Genomic DNA, 20,236 nt, shown 5'->3' on the forward strand with positions numbered 1-20,236 from the left:
TCCATCTGAACATAAGTAGAAACTTTCCTATGAGGATTCTGGACCAGGCTGCCCAGAGCTGTTGTGTATCTCCTTCTCTGGAGGGTTTCCAAACCCACCTGTACCTTGTGATTCTGGTCATCTTGCTGTCCATGATCCTGCTTTAGTAAGGGGGTTGGACTCGATCTCCAGAGGTCCCTTCTAATCTGCACCATTCTGTGATTCTGGTTTGGCTGGAGAAAATCTTTTAAATTGTATTTTCATATAGCATTTTCCAATAAGTGCATGCTGTTCGCATGCCACTTAAGTAAAAAATCAGGTCCTGAATTCTTCAGGTTCTGTATTTGGGTCCAAAGAAATAAAAATATTAGCAAGTACTGTACTCTGTTAAATGGGAATGGAAGACGTTTTCCTCACAGATCTGTGTCAGGTTTTGTTGTCATAGAATGGTCTAGATTAAAAGTGACCTCCAAAGGTCATCTAGTCCAACCCCCTCTGCAGGTGAAGACTTGTTCTAATTTCTGAATAAAAAATATCTACTTGGACATGCATTATCATAATATAGTTGAAAATAACCCCCTTGCCAATAGCTCTGTAGTTTACCGCTAACTTTTTCTCCTCTCTCTTTTCAGATTGTTGTGGATCCCAAACTGATCCATGCTTTCTGGCTCTCCCTTACAACCTTCACAGGCAGCCAAGATGAAGCTGAAGCATAACATCAACCCTGTTCTCCTACAGTTTATAAACTTAGTAATTCTGGTGTACACCTTTGTAACCTACATTCCATGGTACATACTTTCAGGATCAAGGCAGGCTATAGAGAAAGCCAAGCAGGTTAAAGCCAGACCTGTGAATAACAAGCCTGGGGGTGCATACAGATCTGTGAACAGCCTGCACTGCTTAGCTTCAGTTTTATATCCTGGGTGTGATACACTCGACAAGGTTTTTAAATATGCTAAAACAAAATTCAAGGACAAGAAGCTCTTGGGAACACGTGAAATCCTTAAGGAGGAAGATGAAATCCAGCCATCAGGCAAGGTTTTTAAAAAGGTAAGTCTTTCTGCAGCCTGCCTTCAAAATTATTTTGAAGTACATTTCTTTTGCAATATTTCCAGTCCAGGAAAGCAAATCATGGGGAAAAAAGTAAATTTCTCTACTTAGATTAAGTAGTTGTGCAAAGAATTAAATTATCTGCTTCCTAATCTTTCATTACTTGTCTTTTAAAACAAATCTAAACCCTCTTGTATTCTTGAGTAGATACTTTTTTTTTTTTTTGGCTTCAGCTAAAGAAAAACCACAAATATGTTTTAGGTGTTTGTAACGTGATGCTGCCACTGAGTTCAATGCTTCCCTTTTAAGTGAGTTTAAAAAGTCATCTTTTGTGTTATTCTAACTGTAATGAGATAAATACAGGAAAAATAGTGGATGCCTCTGCTCACATGTGCCTTTCTGGTAAACTAAACTGTACATTAAGGATTTACAGTTTTGTGCTCTGAACTCAGGGTTGAAACAAACTTTTTGATAGGAAAAGTATTTGACAGACTTCGACTGGAAGACCTTTCTTTGTCTTTCAGCCTCCTTTAATGTGAACTAAGCTGTAATCACAGTGTGGGGAGAGATGCGATTTTAGTATAAAACTCTATTTCAGGGACTGATTTGTTGTAGTCTTAAATTCAGAATTGTGTTGTCAGTTGCTGTTTTGTAGTTGTTCAATGGCATGATCCAAGGACCAAAGCATTTCTTCTATGAAGATGTCCTGATAGAGTTGGGGTTGTTAATCCTGGAGAAGAGAAGGCTCCATGGAGGCCTTAGTGCAGCCTTCTAATATTTGAAGGGAACCCTACAGGGTAGCTGGAGGGAGACTTGTTACAAAGACATGCAGTGACAGGACTAAGGGTAATGGCTTCAAACTGGAAGAGTAGACATTAGAAAGAAATTCTTCCCCATGAGGGTGGTGAGGCACTGGATCAGGTTCCCCAGAGAAGTGGAGGCTCCAAGCCTGGAAATGTTCAAAGGCAGATTGGATGGGCCTTGAGCAAGCTGGTCTAGTAGGAGGTGTCCCTGCCCATGGCAGGGGTTTTGGAACTAGATGATCTTTAAGACCCTTCTAATCCAAAGCATTTTATGATACTGTGATTGGAAAATGTAGCTTGCTGGAAGAAGCAAGTCAGGGATGTGCAAGTGTGTTAAAGATCTGTACTGCTGTATTAGTTGTTAACTACATGCTGTAAAGACAGCTTTTAGTTCAGATTAGTTTTCCTACAGAAGAATAATATATTTCTTCATATAATAAAATGATTATAAAGGATTAGTTCTTACCTAGGATTTTAAAATAGAAATAAGTTAATATCATGATACATGAATTATAGGCTGCTTTGGGTTGGAAGGGTCCCTTGAGAGGTGGACAAAGGGACTGTGATAGGACGAGGGGCAGTGGCTTCAAACTAGAGAGGAGTAGATTTAGATTGCATGATAGGAACACATTCTTTACTGTGAGGGTAGTGGAGCACTGGAACAGGTTGCCTGGTGAGGTGGTTGGACCCCCAGCCCTGGAGATACTCCAAATGAGGCTCAGTGGGCCTCTGGGCAACCTGATCTAGTTGAGGATGCCCCTGCTTACTGCAGGGGGGTTGAACTAGATGAGCTTTGGAGGTCCCTTCCAACCCAGACCATTCTATGAGACTATAAGGTCATGTAGGCCAGTCTGCCTGCAGAGAGGAGGTAAATACCTTCAACTAGAGCGGGTTGCTCGGAGTTGTGTCCAACCTGACCTGGAACATTTCCAGGAATGGGGCTTCTACCACCTCTCTGGGCAACCTAGAACACTGTCTCACTACTCTCAGTGTGAAAATATTAAATTCTTACTTGCATCTAGTCTAACGCTGCAAAGGTTAGGTAGGTCTGTAAAATCTTCATAGCAGCTTCTTCCCAGCTCTGAAGTTAATAGTTTGGTGTGAAGGAGGTACTGGGTACATCTAATCTTGCTTGATGCATGTTTTTTTTTCTGTAGTTTTTTTCCTTAGTATCTTATTTATAAGAAGAAAGTTCATGTTGTACAGAGTGCATTTCTGAGCACAGATCAGAATTTTGGCAGCTCGTGATCTGTGCTCTGGTTTTCAAACATCATTAATAGCATAAAGCTTAAGAATTTAGGAGTTTAAGTCTTTTTCCATTGTGCAAGCAAAATGTTCTCAGTGTTGGAAAGTAGAAGAGTGTTGGTGTTGACCCACTTAAATTACTTGTTTCTAAGTATTTAGACTTAGAAATTACCTAACTGAGGTAATTTTGTGTAAGCGTGATGCAACAGCTCATTATGATCCGCTTCTATTCTATCCCTCAGAGTATTTTGTTCCAAGTTGTGGCATTATCACTTACATCTACTTTTAATTTATGGTTTGGTGTTTTTTTTCCACTAGGGTTTCTTAAAGTTTTATAACATGTTCGAGCAAGTGAGCGAAATGGGAAGGTTTCACAAGATAACTTTTTGATTCCAGAGTTCTTTACCTTTGATTTTTTTTTTTGTCTTTCACTTTCATTGCCTTGTTCCTTCCAAAGGCAACCTGTTGAGGTTTATTTAGTGCACAGCAATTTCAGTTCTTAGCTGTAATGCCTGTAATTTCTATATTTTACAGAACCTGTAAGACTCATTAATGATTTTTCTTCCTTTTAAGAATTCAACATGAGAACAAATGGTTGATGCATTTTTATGAGGTTCTCAGCATGCCAGGGGGCAGATCTGAGTGTAAATCATGGGTCTGTGTACTGAATTTTATTCCCTGTGCAAATTATGATGGGCTAGATTAGCCTTATTAATTAATGGAATTAAATATATATATTTTTACTCCCTTAATAAGGCTAAATCAGAGTCAAATATTAAGCCTTTGATCCTTGGGAAAGCTAAGTGTGCCCAAACTTCTAGCTAAATTTTTTTAAAAGCTAGATATTGAACATGTTTAACATCAGATAATATGTTTATTTATTGAGAGCAATGCTATCACAGATAATTTCTTGAATTTTTATGATACTGTGTTGTTCAGAAGATTGATTTATTCCTGCATAGTGGCAAAGTAGCAAGAATTCAGAGATATTAATAAAACACAAGCATTTGCTTCTACTTACTTTACATTTTATGACATTTCATATGGAGTTAGTTCTTCTGTTTCCTTCTGTAATCCCTTTAGTACAGGGATTAGAGAAGATAATTAATATGCATAAATACATATGTACATCAAGAAAAAAGTAATGCTGAAAATACCTCACAGACCAAGATTAATTAGAAAAAATAATTAATTTAAGCAGAGCTCAAATTTTGAGGCACAAAAGATGGGCTTTATTTTGGTGGTTGGTTCATTTAATGCTGTTTTATTGCATGTGGGCAAATACTTGGAAATTCAGAGCTGATACCAAAACTTAGTGTAAAGTTATGGTTCTAGGCATGAAAAGTTGTGGAGCAGTACAGAGTAGCTTATATGGTGTTAGAAAATGTAGGATGTAGTGTTATGGTGGGGATTCCAAGAAATGTTCAGCTGCAAACCACATGTTCATGTAAAAAAATGCCCGAAATGGACATGTAAAATAACCTCCTTTGCATTATTTTTAATATACTTTCTCCAAGGAAATAAATGTATTTGAGTTGTGAGAACTGGTTTGCAAACTGTAGTTAAGGTTCTTTTAGATATTGACAAGCATTGATATCTAAAAGATGGGGGTGAAGAAGATGGGGCCAGACTCTTCTCAGTGGCACCCAGTGACAGGACAAAGGACAACAGGCACAAACTGGGACCCAGAAGGTTCTACCTGAACATGAGGGAAAAATTCTTTCCTGTGAGGATGCTGGAGCCCTGGAACAGGCTGCCCAGAGAGGTTGTGGAGTCTCCTCTGGAGAGGTTCCAAACCCACCTGCACATTGTGATCCTGGGCAACTTGCTGTGGGTGACCCTGCTTTAGCAGGGGTGCTGAACTTGACCTCCAGAGGTCCCTTCCACCACCTACTATGCAGGGATTCTCTCATTCTTCAACCTTTAAAAACTACTTTTAGGAAGGTTATGAAAGGTAGCTGAGTTTGACTCTACATGTACCAGCAGCCATTGCGAGAACATTTTACACCACCTTCACACTAAAAATTGGAATGTGCATGTGCTCACTCTGCAGCAAGTAGTCTCTGTACTTTGCTGGATTTCCAGGTATTCATGCAGCACTGATATTTGATGTTCTACAATTCATTAAAACTGAAATCTTTATCATGAATTGCATTAGATAACTCAGTTATTTGAATAACTAGGCACGTTTAAAAACTGTTGCACTAGAGGGCAGCATTTTTCTATGGAATGTTGTATTTGGAAGTGAATGTTCTGAGGTGCTGTCCCCTGATTCAGGGTTTGGTTTTGTGTGTCTAGTCAGATCTCCATAACTAGCTTCTTGGGCCCATTTCTTGCAAACTCTCAGACAGCTAAGCTAGTTTTTATACACGTGTAAGTAGCTATCTAGCAGAAATAAGTTGTGAAAGTTGAAAAATCCATATAATTGTGTACTTTGGAAGAGACCTTTAAAGGTCATCTAGTCCAACCCCACCACAGTGAGCAGAGTCATCTTCAACTAGATCAGATTGCTCAGAATCCCATCCAGTGTGACTTGGAATGGTTTCAGGGATGGGGCATCTACCACCTCTCTGGGCAACCTGGGCCAGTGTCTTACCACCCTCACTGTAAAACATGTCAGGTTAGATGGAAGAATCCCTCTTCTTTTAGTTTAAAACCATCACCGTATGTCCTGTCACAACAGGCCATCGCTGATCAATGTTAATTAATAACTAGTGGCGGGGGGGGGGGTTGCAGATGGAGGGGATGGAACCCCAGACCCTTTTCAGTGGTGCCCAGCAAACAGGATAAGGGGCACAGGCACAAAGCTGAACCCAGGAGATTCCATCTGAACATGAGGAAAAAATTATTTTCTGTGAGTGTTTGAGAGCTTGGGACCAGGCCCCCCATCTGGAGAGGTTGTGGAGTCTCCTTCTCTGGAGAGATTGCAAATTCTTCTAGACATTGCAATCCTGGGCCACCTGCTGTGGGTGACCCTGCTTTAACAGGGGGGTTGGACTGAGTTCCCTTCCAACCCTGGCCATGCTGGAATACTGTTCTGTACTAGGTGGTGCTTGACACCTTTTACTTAAAATAAGCCTTTGTGAAAACTGAAGGCCTGTGCCTCAGATAATCATGGCCTTTGGGAGGGCTGCTGAAGCCTTCTGAAACATAGTGGGAATTGTGTGCTTCCCTAATGTGAAAACAGGAACAGAGGTGATAATGTGCATGGAGAAGTTGCATTGTTTGTGTTGGAACTTCCACAGTGCCTGTAGTGTTTTAGGCAGGAATATTATTCATTATCTTGAGTAAGCTGCTGTGATAATTCAAGAAAACGTGAAACAACTGTGGTTTCCTTGTGTGGATGAAGATGCCATAGCCCGTGTGTTAAGGATTTTAATTTCCTAAATAGAATTTATTATTCTTATTAGGTCATCCTTGGCAAGTACTCCTGGCTGTCATATGAAGATGTATACATTAAAGCTGTTAACTTTGGCAATGGCTTAGCAGTATTGGGTCAGCAGCCGAAGACCAACATTGCCATCTTCTGTGAGACCAGAGCGGAGTGGATGGTTGCAGCACAGGCCTGCTTCATGTGCAACTACCAGCGTAAGTCTGCCTCTGCCCTGACATTTCTGTCTTTTGATTGTTGACAGGGGTTAGGGCTGGGCCAGCCACTAGACAAGTGACAAACACTCACTGTGAACCCCTCTCCCTTCCCAAAGGGGAAGAAAAAGGGAATAAGGGAGACACTGATGGGTTGGGAAAGAAACTAGACCAGCTTGAATGGAAATAACAACATGGATACAAACTGATGTCAGACCCAACCCCCTGATGGCAGTGGCATCACCATCACAACTGATGCTGTGGGCAGGCACTGAAAAAGTCCCAGAGTGGACTCAGCAGCAGACAGGAACCTGGAGCTAAATTCAGGAGATGAATTTTGGAACTAGATTCAGAACATGCCATGAACTTCACAAAGTACTGTCACTGAGAAGAGACTGAGTTGAGAAGTCAAATCCCTGAACAGAATTAGTTCTGTTCTAAATCAAACCAGAACAATTGTGCAACAGAATCTCAAACATTTTTCTTACTCCCCTTAATGTATAAAGAAAACTTTATATAATACAGAACATTTAAAATTACAAATAAAAACTTGTGTATAAGGTAGAGATGTGGTCTTTGCAGTATTTTACTTTGAATAAAGAAACCTGTGTCTGTTGGCAGATGGTTTCAGTAAGTAGAGCTTGCTCAATGAATTTGCAAGAGGTTTATTTTCTTTCCATCTCAAACCAGTACAGATTCCTGAGTTCCTAAAAGCAAACAAACAAAAATCACATGATGTTCATTGACTCAGTTGCAGGAGCTGACATCAAGACTTTATCTGTGCTTCCAAGTCTTGTTTTAACTGTGTTTTTGTCAGTTCTTCAATTTTTATTTTGTTGGAGTTTGTTGTATTGTTATCTCTAGGTAAAGGGTTGATTAAGTCCTGTCTTTGTTTTGGAAAGCTCTGTTGAATTAAAAAGTTGCTTAGTAACTACTTTAGTAAACTAAATCATTCCTTAACTCAAACCTTAATCACAGACAATGCATTTTTTTAAAAAACACTTTAGTCTTTTCTTTCTTCTCTTCTCCTTTATTTTCTCATAGTCCATTGTGTGTCATTCAATACATCCTAATTTAACCTGAGTGCTGATTTGAGTGTGCTCAAAAATAAGCTTGAGTCCTCATTACTTCAGAAACCTTTAGGTTGTGCTTAGTCTTGGTGGGCTATCAGTCTGTTTTAATCATACATTAACTGGATCCTTAACCCTGGCAGTGGCCTGAAATGGGGGTCTCTGGTGTCTTTGGGCTCTTTTGTCCCATGACGCTATTAGTCCAACCTGTAACTTCTAGTTATTTATCCTTTAGTCTTCTGTTGTTTTATTGTGGAGAGTGTGAACTGTTAGGCAAGAGCTGAATCTGATTGAGGCGAAGAGGTTCTTGGCAGGATGTGTATGCTGGGCAGTTGCAGGCTGTATTGGAGATGTGTTTGAGGAGTGGTAGAACAGGACAGAGTGGCTGAAGGTGTCCTTGCACAACTTGACCCCACAGCTCAGGGCAGAGACAGATGAGAAGCCAAGTCAGCTCCCCTGTTTTGAAAACTCCAGTCATGGAGATGGCCACAGGTACCTCTCTGCCATGGTGGAACACCAGCTATATACTCTATCCTGTGCCTAGGCACAAGGATATGTATAGGAGCTCCAGGCCTATTATTCAGAAACCTATTGAATTGTCATCTAAACTTGGTATAGGAATTGTTTTCAAATATCTTGTTTCATCATCACTCTTAGTATGTGAGCCTAGCCTGGCTGGGTTCTGTGATTCTCTCAGTGCTGCGGTTCCTCACAGGCTTTGATATCTTCCCTCCCATGACACGTTTACTCTCCTTCAATAAGAAATGGGCTGTAGACGACAGATGTGCAGAAACTCCTGATTCACTACCTACCTATACTAAAGACGTGTATGAATTAGACTTTTCTCAGATTTTGGAAGCAAGGTCTTTCTCTGCTCGAAGCACAAGTCTGTTTCAGTTTGAGAAGCCATTTGTTGATGACTATACAGCAGCTGTCAATGAAAGAAGCCTTTCCTGTAGGTTATTTTGTGCATACCCTTAGACTGTTTTGTTCCCTGAGTTTTAAGGGTGATCACAAGATGTACTGCCCTGGCCCATGCTATTTCAGAATCACCCTGCTTGCCTTGTAGATCCGATCTCAAGTAGGTATTTTTTGTGCCCAACAGAAAGAGACCTGGGGGTGTTGGCTGACAGCTGGCTGAAGATGAGCCAGCATGTGCCCAGGTGGCCAAGAAGGCAAACAGCATCCTGGCTTAGATCAGCCAATAGTGTGGCCCACAGGGCTACAGCAGGGATCATCCCCCTGTACTCAGTGCTGGTAAGGAAGGCTGATATGCAAATATGGGAGCATCTGGGGTAGTAATAGCATGAATGTAGCAGATAGGTCCAGGGAAGTGATCCTTCTCTTTCTTTTGACCAGTGGAGTATTGTGTCCAGCTTGGGGCTTCCCAGTAGGGAAAAAAAACATTAACATATTGGAGTGAGTCCAGTGGAGGGCTGCCAAGATGCTGAAGGGGTTGGAGAACGTGACATATGAGGAGAGGCTGATAGAGCAGGGTCTGCTCAGCATTAAGATGAGTGAGTGGAGATCTTGTTGCTGTCTAAAACTATCTGATGGGAGTATACAGAGAAGATGAAGCCAGATGCTGCTCAAAGGTGAGTTTAATAAGACTTGGAGGTAGTGGAAACAACTTGAAACACAGAAAAAATTGATTTGTATGTTGTTATTCTTCATTGTGAGGGTGGTTAAATACCAGAAAAGGAACCTAAAAGGATTGTGAAATTTCCATCTTTGGAGATAACACTGAACTGTCATGGGCCCGAGTGCCCTGCTGTAATGAGCTGTTTTGTGCAGGTGATCTTCTGGGGTGCCTTCCAACCTAAATTCAGTGATATGTTTGGTCCTTTCTTCAGTGAGTGACTCCTGCTGCCTTGCCTACCAGAGAACATTAGAGAGTTGCTCTCAGATGAGATGCCTGTGTTGCTTTTAAGCTACATGTCTCCTAATATGCCATGTCAGTTCCCTTTTATCACTTTTGGGATCTCTTCGATTCCTAGTGACTATATTGGGAATAAAAAGCAAAGACCTGTATCAATTATTTTTCATTTGGAAGTGAAGTTCACTTAGAAATCCTAGGAGGATTTTGTAATTGGAGAAGGGGAAAAAATATCTGAGCTAGAGGATATTGTGTGCAGAATGGTATGCATGTCGTTTGGTTCTGGTTAGATTAACGTTTTAGATTCCCGTCTTGAGACGTGCTTCAGCACACTGTCTGACGTGGTGTTTAGCAGCGAAGCTGTAGGTCGTCCTTCATGGACTTGGCTGACTTGGATGCTGGCAGATGATGATGATATCATGCAGTATTCACCATTGGTTTGCTGAATGAATGATCAAAGTCAAATGATGTTGAACCATTGAATAGCTTAGGTTGGAAAAGACATTTAAGATCATAGAGTCCAACCATTAACGCAACACTACCAAGTCCTACTAAACCGTGTCACATTTACACATCTTTTAAATCCCTCCACCACTTCCCTGGGCAATCTGTTTCAGGCCTTTGCAACTCTTTTGAGGAAGAAATTGTTTCTAATGTCCTGCCTAAACCTTCCCTGGGAGAACTTGACTCCATTTCCTCTTGTCCTGTTACTTGCTGTCTGGGAGAAGAGACTGATCCATCTTCCTTACAGGTAGTTGCAGAGAGTAGTAAAGTCTCCCCTTTGCCTTCTTTTCACCAGGCTAAACAATCCAGTTCCCTTAGCTGTTCCTCACAAGATTTGTGCTCTAGGCCCTTCGCCATCTTTGTTCCCTTTCTCTGGACATGCTCCAGCACCTCAATGTGCTTCTTAGAGTGAGCACCCAAAACTGAACGCAGTATTTGAGGTGAGGCCTCAGGAGTGCTGAGCACAGGGGATCAAACCCTGCCCTAGCCCTGCTGGCCACACTATTGCAGATCCAATATGCTGTTGCCCTGTTCACCTGGGCACACATTGGCTTATCTTCAGCTAGCATTGACAAACATTCCTGGGTAATTTTTCACAGGGCAGCTTTTTAGCCATTCTACCCCAAGCCTGTAGCATTTCAGGGTTTGTTGTGTCCCACGTGTAGGACCTGGCACTTGGCCTTGAAGAAGCAGTGTGGCAAGACATTGCTAATTGACTGTTAGTGGTTTTCAGTTTACAGGTTTCACAGTTCAGTAATGTAGAGACATTCTTTGGGAATGTGGAATGTATTCAATCAGGTATGTGCTTAGAACTGACATCAAAGGACCAAGTTCATCTGCTTCATGCAGAGTGTTGGAGTTCCTCTAATAATTAATACAGAAATAAAATGGCAAACGTAATTATGTTAGGGATTATTCACACAAGTGGTTTTACGATTAGAAACACTTGATTGCAAATATTGCATTGTTTGAAGTCTTGTGTTTACAGGAGGTAGAACAGGATTGCTAGTTCAAAGCTGAAAGCTAACATGAAAACAGATTTTCTTCCAAAGTTATCTCCTCTTCATCTGTGTGAAGAGCTCTTCACCAGCGTGGGCAGATGAAACACATGAATGTATAACCAAAGAATGCAATAAATAGGAAAGGTTATGTTTCATTTTCCATTCATGCCCTCCTGAAGCTTGGGCAGAGAAGTGGTTCAGCCAGAACTGGTCCATCTGAAGCCTTTAAAGATACATTTTCCTTTTTATTTATGATGTACAATGGGTGCTAAAATACTCACTTTAACATTTTAGTTACACTGAAATAAGCAAAAGTTATATTTGTTTGTTGATTTTTGAGGGTTTTCTTTTTGTCAGATGTCTAAAGTATTCCTGGCAGAAGTTCAGCTAGCAAAGACTCACTTGCACTATTGCTTTCTCCATATGTTTTCAGGAGAGCAAGGAGAGGAAAAAAATTACCTAAACTTTGATATTTGCCTGAAAAGGTTTTAGATGCCAGTGTGAAATAAGCTTTTCACAGATCAGAGTCCATTGCTCAGCTTTTTTTCCCTTATGACATCAGTACATCATATGAACATCCACACCTCTCTGTGGCTCTGCTGTGCAGCTCTGCATTGTCCTTGATGTACTTAACTTGTAGATGGGCCATGAACTACCTAAACAGTTGTTTCACCCCTTGAAACATTCCAGATCAGGTTGTTTGGGGCTCTGAGCAACCTGCTCCCATTGAAGCTGTCCCCTGATTTCAGGGCCCTTCCGAGCCAACCCAGTCTGTGACTGTATGGTTTCAGAGGTTGTCCTTCTCTTCCTGGGCGGTGCATCACTTCGGTTGTGCTTGCTGGCTGGGGGAAGCTGGATGTCTGCTTAATGTTTATGTAACAGGGGTCAGTGGCGTGAGGAGGGAGAGCTCGTGGGAACGAGGAGAGGCACTCTTCAGGACTTTGCTCCCACCAAATTAAAGAAAACACAGTGCGTGTGCATTTGCCCTGCAACAGTTCTGATGGACTGTTTTAACAAGGGAAAAAGAAGTAGAGGTCAACTATTTACTTCTCTGTGCAAAAAAGCTGCTTTTGAGCTCTTCCTTCATGTCCTGCACTGGGCCAGTAACTCCTTGGGTGTCAAATCTTTGAATACACTAGTTTGATTTTTTTTTAATTTTTTTTTTCTGCAGTGAACATTGTGTAGTTACAGCCCTAGCATACAATAAGGTGCTTTGTTAGAATAATTGTTTAAATATTTAGTGAAATCCAAACTAAAATACCAAAGGCATTCTGATACCTCATGAGACAAAACTTTCAGCACCAATGTTGCAATTGTTAATGACTGTTTTGATTGACCTGACAACTTCTTTGCCATGCCTCTGTGTAGCACTCTTGTTGGAAAATAGGAAATTCTTTTGAAGCCAATGCCCCTTTTCTTTTTTTTATTTTTCTCTTTTCTTACTCAGTTCCCATTAAAACAGCAGGAAATTAACAGTTTCTAAATCATATTTAATGTGAACTAATTGTGGTTTAACACTCCAGGACACTAGTGAGCTGTCCTTAAAACCTCTGTTTCCTGTATTCAGTAGTCAGTTTCCTAAAAACTATCTTTCCTTGTTATTCTGTATTCTCATGATGTCACTTCAGTGTCTGAAGGCTTAATCATCTCAGACATCATTACGTTGTTTTAAATAGATGGGAGAGTGTGATAGTTGCAGATTTATTGCTGAGTGTGAGAATGAATCTGCTGCTGACATGTATTATGATGTTAGTGTAATTTACTAGCACGCAGTTATAAAAGGCTGGTAAGAGAGCATGTGAATCCTGGAAAGGGAAGTCAAGTCAGTGAAAGCTGTTTGTCTCCTGTGTGCAAGAGGACTGTTAAACTGTGTTTTAGACTTGCCTTTACACTGGTGAAATGGAGGCTGAGAGGCATCTCTCTGAGCAGGAAAGGCTGAGAGACCTGGGGCTGTTTAGCCTGGAGAAGGGAAGACTGAGATGGGATCTTCTTAGTGCTGATCAATATCTAAAGAATGGGAGTCAAGATGAAGGAGATGAGCTCTTTCCAGTGATGCTCAATGACAAGACAAGTGGCAGTGGACACAAACTGGAACACAGGAAGTTCCACCCAAAAAAATTCTTTCCTGTGACGGTGCTGGAGCCCTGGACTAGGCTGCCCAGAGAGGCTGTGGAGTCTCCTTCTCTGGAGAGATTCCAAACCTGTCTGGACATTGCAGTCCTGGGCAACTTGCTGTGGGTGACCTTGCTCTAGCAGGGGGGTCTCCAGAGGTCCCTTCCAACAGCCACTGTACAGAGGTTCTGTAAAAATTCACAAAGGTACAAGAGTAGATCTACCAAAGAATTACATGGAGTAATGGAGTTTTGGTACCTCCGGTGAGACCTTGAGAAACACTGAACAATTCCATAGTCAGTGGTTACTCTTTTTATTCCTTCTGGGAGTAATTGAAAAATCATGCTGTATTCAAATGAATATGTAGTTTCTGAAGCACAAAACTATACCACCTTTTATATTGGTGGACAATTTTTTTTTTTACTGCCTTGCCTAGCTTGTAATAGGTTCATGTCATAAACCTTACTTGAAAGATTAATGTGAGATTCACCGTTTTCTCCCCCATTTTCTCTTTCAGTTGTAACTCTGTATGCTACTTTGGGAGGCCCAGCAATAGTACATGGGCTAAACGAAACAGAGGTGACCACCATCATTACAAGTAAAGAACTGATGCAAACAAAACTGAAGGTCAGAAAACTTTTCTTTGTCTTTTTTTCCAGTGTAGCTGTTTCTTAGTGTGAAGAGAGCTGGTTCCATTGTACAGAGCAATGATTTATTGCCTTTCTCTAGGTCAGACACTTTTTAGAGTAAGATTTATGCCTCTGTTTTCATGAACAGCAAAAATGATTGTTAGTCTTCAGAGGGATTGAGGCTCTTCAATGATTCTGGAGAACAGGATGAGCAGTTTGCACTTTTGAAGATAAAGTGGTGCCTGGAACAACACCTTTACAAAAAAAAAATGCTGTGATTTCTGGGTGGATTTAATGCCTAGAAATGTAACAGTAGTAACAAATGGGAGGAACAGAGAAGTGTATAAACTGTCTATCTAGTGAAAGGTGTCCCTGCCTGTGGTGAGGGGGTCGGAACTAGATGGTCTTTAACGTCCCTTCCAACCCAGACCATTCTGTGTTTCTATATAAACAGCTAAATGTCATCACCCTCCTGATTTATTATTGGATGTTTTCCCAGCAGATAATGGCCCTAAAATCTAGAGATGGGTGCTGGTAGAGTTAGAGCAGTTTTCCACTGCAGGGGAAAGCTTATTAAACATGAGAGCAGCCAAAAAATCTTTGACTTACTGACCCAGATGAAATACATAAGTAGAACAATGAATCTGCACAAGTTTCATCATTAGCTGGTTTGGGGAAACTAGACCTGTCACATATGGGAATTTTTAATTTAAACCTGTGTGCTGTTGCTGAATTTTGAATGACAATTTCCCAAAACTTTTGTTACTAAATTACTAGAATGACAGGATATATACACTGCACGTGGTGACAGTGTGTATACAATGCACATTTATTTCAGCTTGCAGTAAGAGAATGTTTTGTTCTGGTGTTTTTTTTTTGTCTGCTAGAGATGATAATCTGGCATTTGATAATCTGGCACCTACACTGGGTTCATACTGCACTGGCAGGGGTTTGGATTTAGATGATCTTTAAAGGTCCCTTCCAACCCCTAATATTCTGTGAACATCGATAAGTATTTTAGGAGTCACATTTTGCTTAGCTAGTGCTTAACTTGTAATTCTCCACATTTTATTTCTTTTCTACCTGTTGTGTATTTTAAATATACAAATTTTAATTACATAAATTTAAATGAATAGATCCTTTAATCAAGGAGCAACTTACCTATAGTGAATGTACTTTCAGTGCATATACTGAGAGTACTTTCAGTGTTCTCTGAGAGTTGAAAGTCAATTATCTCTTTGAGTCATTGGGGTGGTCTTTGTGAGCTTTGCTTGAAATAAGATGCAGCTCAATAAATGGTTGGAAAAGGTTTTGGACTTGTAGGTGGAAAATTCAACCAGTCCTGCAAATGTAAATGTGGAAGGTTTAAAGCTTTGCAGCTATTTGAGCTAGACAGGTTCATCTTGTGATATTTTAAATACTTGGGTATTTTATATCAATGTTTGAAGTTTTTTGTATAGATGAGATTAGCAGACACGTTTAGTTGTTTCGGGTGGGTGGGTTTGTTGTTTTTCTTGGCATAAACCTCATGTTTGATTCCTGTTTGTGTCCACAGGAAATTGTTTCTCAAGTTCCACTCCTGCGACACATTATTACTGTGGATGGCAAGCCAACAACATGGTCTGAGTTCCCCAAGGGTGTCATTATTCACACCATGGCTTCTGTGCAAGCCATGGGGGCTAAGGCAGGTCCTGGTAGGTTCGCTTCCTTCTGCTTGCATCATCTCATTTGGTGTCCTACTTTGACCCTGTTGAGCAAACTTGGAGGAATAGTAGATCTCAAAAAAATTATGCAGCGATTAACCTTTTATCAATCTGCTTTTTCTTTAAGTACAATCTGTTGGGTTTTTATTTTGGATGCAGTTAGATTTTTGGAGTGTGGTTTTCCACAGGGCAAGATGCTTTTAATAAAATCTCTCTTCTCCACAACAAAGTGTCACATGTTGAAGAATAATTTTTAGGATAGGCCTGCCAGGATAGAAATGTAAAAGGATTTCTATGGTTGCATATTAAAAGCAGGTTGTTCATAGCAGGCAGAAAAAATTATTGTGGGCCTTAGAGCAAAAGATAGTAGTAATTCATTACTGTTAAGTTTTGTTCAATTCAGAAATAACAAAATATAAATTAGCCATTTAAATCTGATGGAACTTGATCACTTCTGTTGCATTTCTGAAAATATATATCCACTAAATATAATAATCTGCTGTAAACTTAATGTATTTGCAATCTAGATAACATTTTTTGAATGAGAATTTAAAATTCCAGAGGATTTTTTTAACTATTGTCATCAAAAATTTTTTATTCTTGGTTCTGAGGAGCTGCTAAAGCTAGTATCTAAAATGTTGTTCTTGTTCTTCGTGTTTTCACAAAGGCACATGAACATGGGATTCAGTCTTGGTTTAGGAGTAGGGTGGGTGATTAATCCATCTGCTGTTAATGTTCAGAGGGATGGCAGGTGTGCCCCCAACCTCTTAATGTCTTTAAAAAGATGATTTTCCCATTCTGATGGTGACTCCACCACCTCCCTAGGCAGTGCATTCCAACAGCAGATCACTCCTTCTGTCAAGAACTTTCTCCTCACCTCGAGCCTAAACCTCCCCTGGCACAGCTTGAGACTGTGTCTTCTTGTCCTGGTGCTGGTTGCCTGGGAGAAGAGACCAAACCCCTCCTGGCTACAACCTCCCTTCAGGTAGTTGTAGACAGCAATAAGGTCACCCCTGAGCCTCCTCTTCTCCAGGCTAAACACCCCCAGCTTCCTCAGCCTCAACAGGGTTGTTGTAGCCAAAGTGCAGCACCTGGCACTTGGATTTGTTGAATGCCATCCTGTTGGACTCTGCCCATCTGTCCAGCCTGTCAAGGTCCCTCTGCAGAGCCCTCCTACCCTCTAACAGATCAATACCAGCTCCCAACTTGGTGTTGTCTGCAAACTTACTAATTGTGGACTCAATCCCCTCATCCAGATCATCAATAAAGATATTGAACAGGATGGGGCCCAGCACTGATCCCTGGGGGACACCACTAGTGACAGGCTGCCAGCTGGATGTGGCACCATTCACTACCACTCTCTGGGCTCGGCCCTCCAGCCAGTTCCTAACCCAACACAGAGTGCTGCTGTCCAAGCCACAGGCTGACAGCTTGGCCAGGAGTTTGCTGTGGGGGACAGTGTCAAAGGCCCTGCTGAAGTCCAGGTAGACTACATCCACAGCCTTTCCCACGTCCACCAGGCGGGTCACCTGATCATAGAAGGAGATCAGGTTGGTGAGGCAGGACCTGCCCTTCCTAAATCCATGTTGGCTGGGTCAGATCACTTGGCCGTCCTGCAGGTGTGCTGTGATTGCCCCCAAGATGATCTTGCCTGGCACTGAGGTCTCTGTTTCACTCTTTGCGTTCAGCAGGTTTTTTGCTGAACAAACACAATTGTTTTCCTGTTTTCCTCTTTCATTGTCTTTAAATATTTATAGAAATTTGACCTCATGTTGTCTCAAAGTTCCTTGCTGCAGGTGTGGGAGCACATGAGAAAATAGGTTGTTGATGGGGACTGACGCTGTGGCAATGTGGAACCACTGACACATAGCTTCTCAGTGGCATTCTGGAGAAGCTCTGCCTATTTTTCTTTCCTCTGCAGGAATATGGGAGACATGATAGAAGAGGTGGTGCTGTGGTAAATGAGGACAATCACTTGGAAGTATTGCTCAGCTAATCCAAAGAGGTTCCTTCTCTTAGTGAGGGCATTTAAGGGTTTTTTGCACCTTTAGGTTCATCATTAGTCACAGTTTATTTCCTGAAAGGGTTGTCAAGCCCTGGAACTAGCTACCCCGGGTGGAGTCACCATCCTTGGAGGGATTTAAAAACCATGTAGATGTGGTGCTGAGGGTCATGGTTTAGCAGCAGCCTGGTAGTGCTTTGTTAACAGTTGAACTTCATCCTAACAAGTCTTTTCCAACCTAAACAATTCTGTGATTCTGTGAAAGCAAAATGTAATAGCGCAGCAATCATGAAGTGTTACATCAGAATTCTTGCTGAAATATGTAGGTATACCAGATCTGCAGCCTGATGGGCTCTCCACACGTTATGCACTCTTCTTTTTTCCAGTACAAATTACAGGAAACAAGCAGCAGGCTAGGCCTGTGCCCTCTGACATTGCAGTGATCATGTACACGAGTGGATCCACAGGAATTCCCAAAGGAGTGATGATTTCCCACTGCAACTTAATCGCTGGGATAACTGGAATGGCTGAGAGGATTCCAAATCTGGGGTATGTACCAACAGCTGCTTCCCAGCAAGTAGCCACGTAGTTGTGTGTAATTTTAGATGGATCACTGTGTAAACTCTTACCTGTTGTATACTGCTTTGTCTGTGACACCAGTCTGTGCACTGATGTCTGAGTATCTCCCAGTACTGCATTAAATGACATGACTACTTCATGTGCTGTTTGTGTTCTCGTCTTCTGTGTGTGGGCCAGACCAGGACACAAAAGCCTGTGTGACCGCCTTGCACTAGAGGGGCTGAAAGCTTCCCTAAGCAGTACTTTCTTTGGTTAGTGTAAAATTCTGTAGTTTCTTTCCATTGGGTGTAGTTTTTCATCTCGTCCACGGAGTTGTCTTTGCAGCCATAGCACACAGTTGTCTTGGATGAGTAAACATCATGCTTTGTATTCATGCCTTGAGCCTACAGTGTGTAGCACATGACTGCTGAAGTAAACCCCATTTTATCTGGAATGCCTTCTCCAGCACAAAGGCATTTTTCCACTTCCTCTGTGTAAATTTAATCACTCCCCTGAGGGCTCTAATGGTATGACAAAACCCCTATCCTTTAAATTCTTTACAGGGAAAAAGACATCTATATTGGCTATCTGCCTCTTGCCCACGTCCTGGAGCTGAGTGCTGAGCTGGTGTGTCTGTCCCATGGGTGCCCCATTGGTTACTCTTCACCTCAGACATTAGCTGACCAGGTATGTTGTAGGTGTTAGCTCAGAGGGTAAAAAAATAAAAATATTATTACTGACATCAGATCTTCTTAAAATACTGTAACAAATCTTCTTTTCTACAATTGACAAGACAGGGTACTGGTGGTTATGAACTGGTTTTAATTGTTGTAATATAAATGAAAAGGATAATTTGTAACGATGGGCTGTGTCAGTTTGTTTCTCATGTTGAAAATTGTGAATCTGTCTGCTAGCAAGCTTTTTTTTTTTTGGCTCTAGTCCTCTAAAATAAAGAAAGGAAGCAAAGGTGATGTTACCACCCTTAAGCCGACCCTAATGGCAGCTGTCCCAGTAAGTAACTGAAGGACCTTAAGAATAGTTTTTCAAATGTAATTCATAATTCACGTTTTAACATCTAAATTAATGCAATTGTCATTTATTGTACAATCATAGAATGGTTTGGGCTGGAAGGGACCTTTAAAGGTGGTCTAGTCCAACCACTGCAGGAGCAGGAACATCTTCAACTAGACCAGGTTGCTTGGAGTCCTGTCCAAGCTGACCTGGAATAGTTCCAGAGATGAGGCATCTTCCGCCTGTCTGGGTAATCTGGGTCAGTGTTTCACCAGCCTCAGCATAAAAAACATCCTCCTTCTGTCTAGCCTAATTCTCCTTTCTTTTAGTTTAAAACCATCACCTCTTTTCCTGACAGAAGAGGCCCTGCTAAAAAGTCTGCCACGTTTAAGTACTGAGAGGCCACAATAAGCTCTCCCTTTTACTTAAATAAAAAAGGTAGAGCCTTTGATGTTAAGCTAGCACAAAATATTTGTGTGTTGGAGGTAAACATTCATCATCATATGAGTATCAACACTTTTCAAAGTTTAATTAGCTATGGGGATTAGATTGCCATTTCAGTCATCTGTAGCTCGTCATACAGTCAATGAATGGAGGGAAGATAGCTGGCAGCTTCAGGTTAATTTGTGCTCCTCCCCAGATGTTTGCTTGCTGGTAGATATCTTGCTGTCTCTTAGCAGTGGAAGAGGAAGAATCCTGGGAGTGGGTTGTCATCTGAAATGTGCTTAGAGTTTCTAGATGATAATTTCCTTCTCCTACAGAATTTAGGATTTGTTTCTCTGAAGTTAATCTTTTTGTGTAACTAGGAAATTATGGATCGGATCTACAAAAACGTCATGAACAAGGTGAATGAAATGACCACTTTCCAGCGCAACCTGTTTATACTGGCCTACAACTACAAAATGGAACAGATTTCCAAAGGTTATACTACCCCACTCTGTGACAGGTAATTTTACCATGTGAGCAGTATCTGATTTTTTTTTTTAACCTGTTTTCATGTTGACACTTTGCACATGAACAGGTCTGTGATTACATGTAAATCAAAACAGCAAATTAGTAGTTTTTGTGATGATTTTGAACATTTACTGATACACTTCGAGTGTTAACT

At 41.2% G+C, this 20,236-nt stretch overlaps 1 protein-coding gene across 1 annotated transcript in view; it reads left to right on the plus strand.

The window, feature by feature from the left end:
- Positions 1-636: 636 nt before the first annotated feature.
- ACSL3 (acyl-CoA synthetase long chain family member 3) overlaps positions 637-20,236 on the plus strand; it is a 30,661-nt gene continuing 11,061 nt past the window's right edge. Inside the window, exons 1-8 of the mRNA XM_054385954.1 lie at positions 637-1,029; positions 6,488-6,665; positions 13,743-13,852; positions 15,410-15,548; positions 17,958-18,108; positions 18,681-18,804; positions 19,057-19,128; positions 19,935-20,074. Coding sequence (XP_054241929.1) covers positions 637-1,029; positions 6,488-6,665; positions 13,743-13,852; positions 15,410-15,548; positions 17,958-18,108; positions 18,681-18,804; positions 19,057-19,128; positions 19,935-20,074 — 1,307 coding nt within the window. The remainder of the gene's footprint in view (positions 1,030-6,487; positions 6,666-13,742; positions 13,853-15,409; positions 15,549-17,957; positions 18,109-18,680; positions 18,805-19,056; positions 19,129-19,934; positions 20,075-20,236) is intronic.

The sequence above is a fragment of the Indicator indicator genome, chromosome 13, assembly GCF_027791375.1.
Source record: "Indicator indicator isolate 239-I01 chromosome 13, UM_Iind_1.1, whole genome shotgun sequence".
In the NCBI taxonomy this organism is placed as follows: domain Eukaryota; kingdom Metazoa; phylum Chordata; class Aves; order Piciformes; family Indicatoridae; genus Indicator; species Indicator indicator.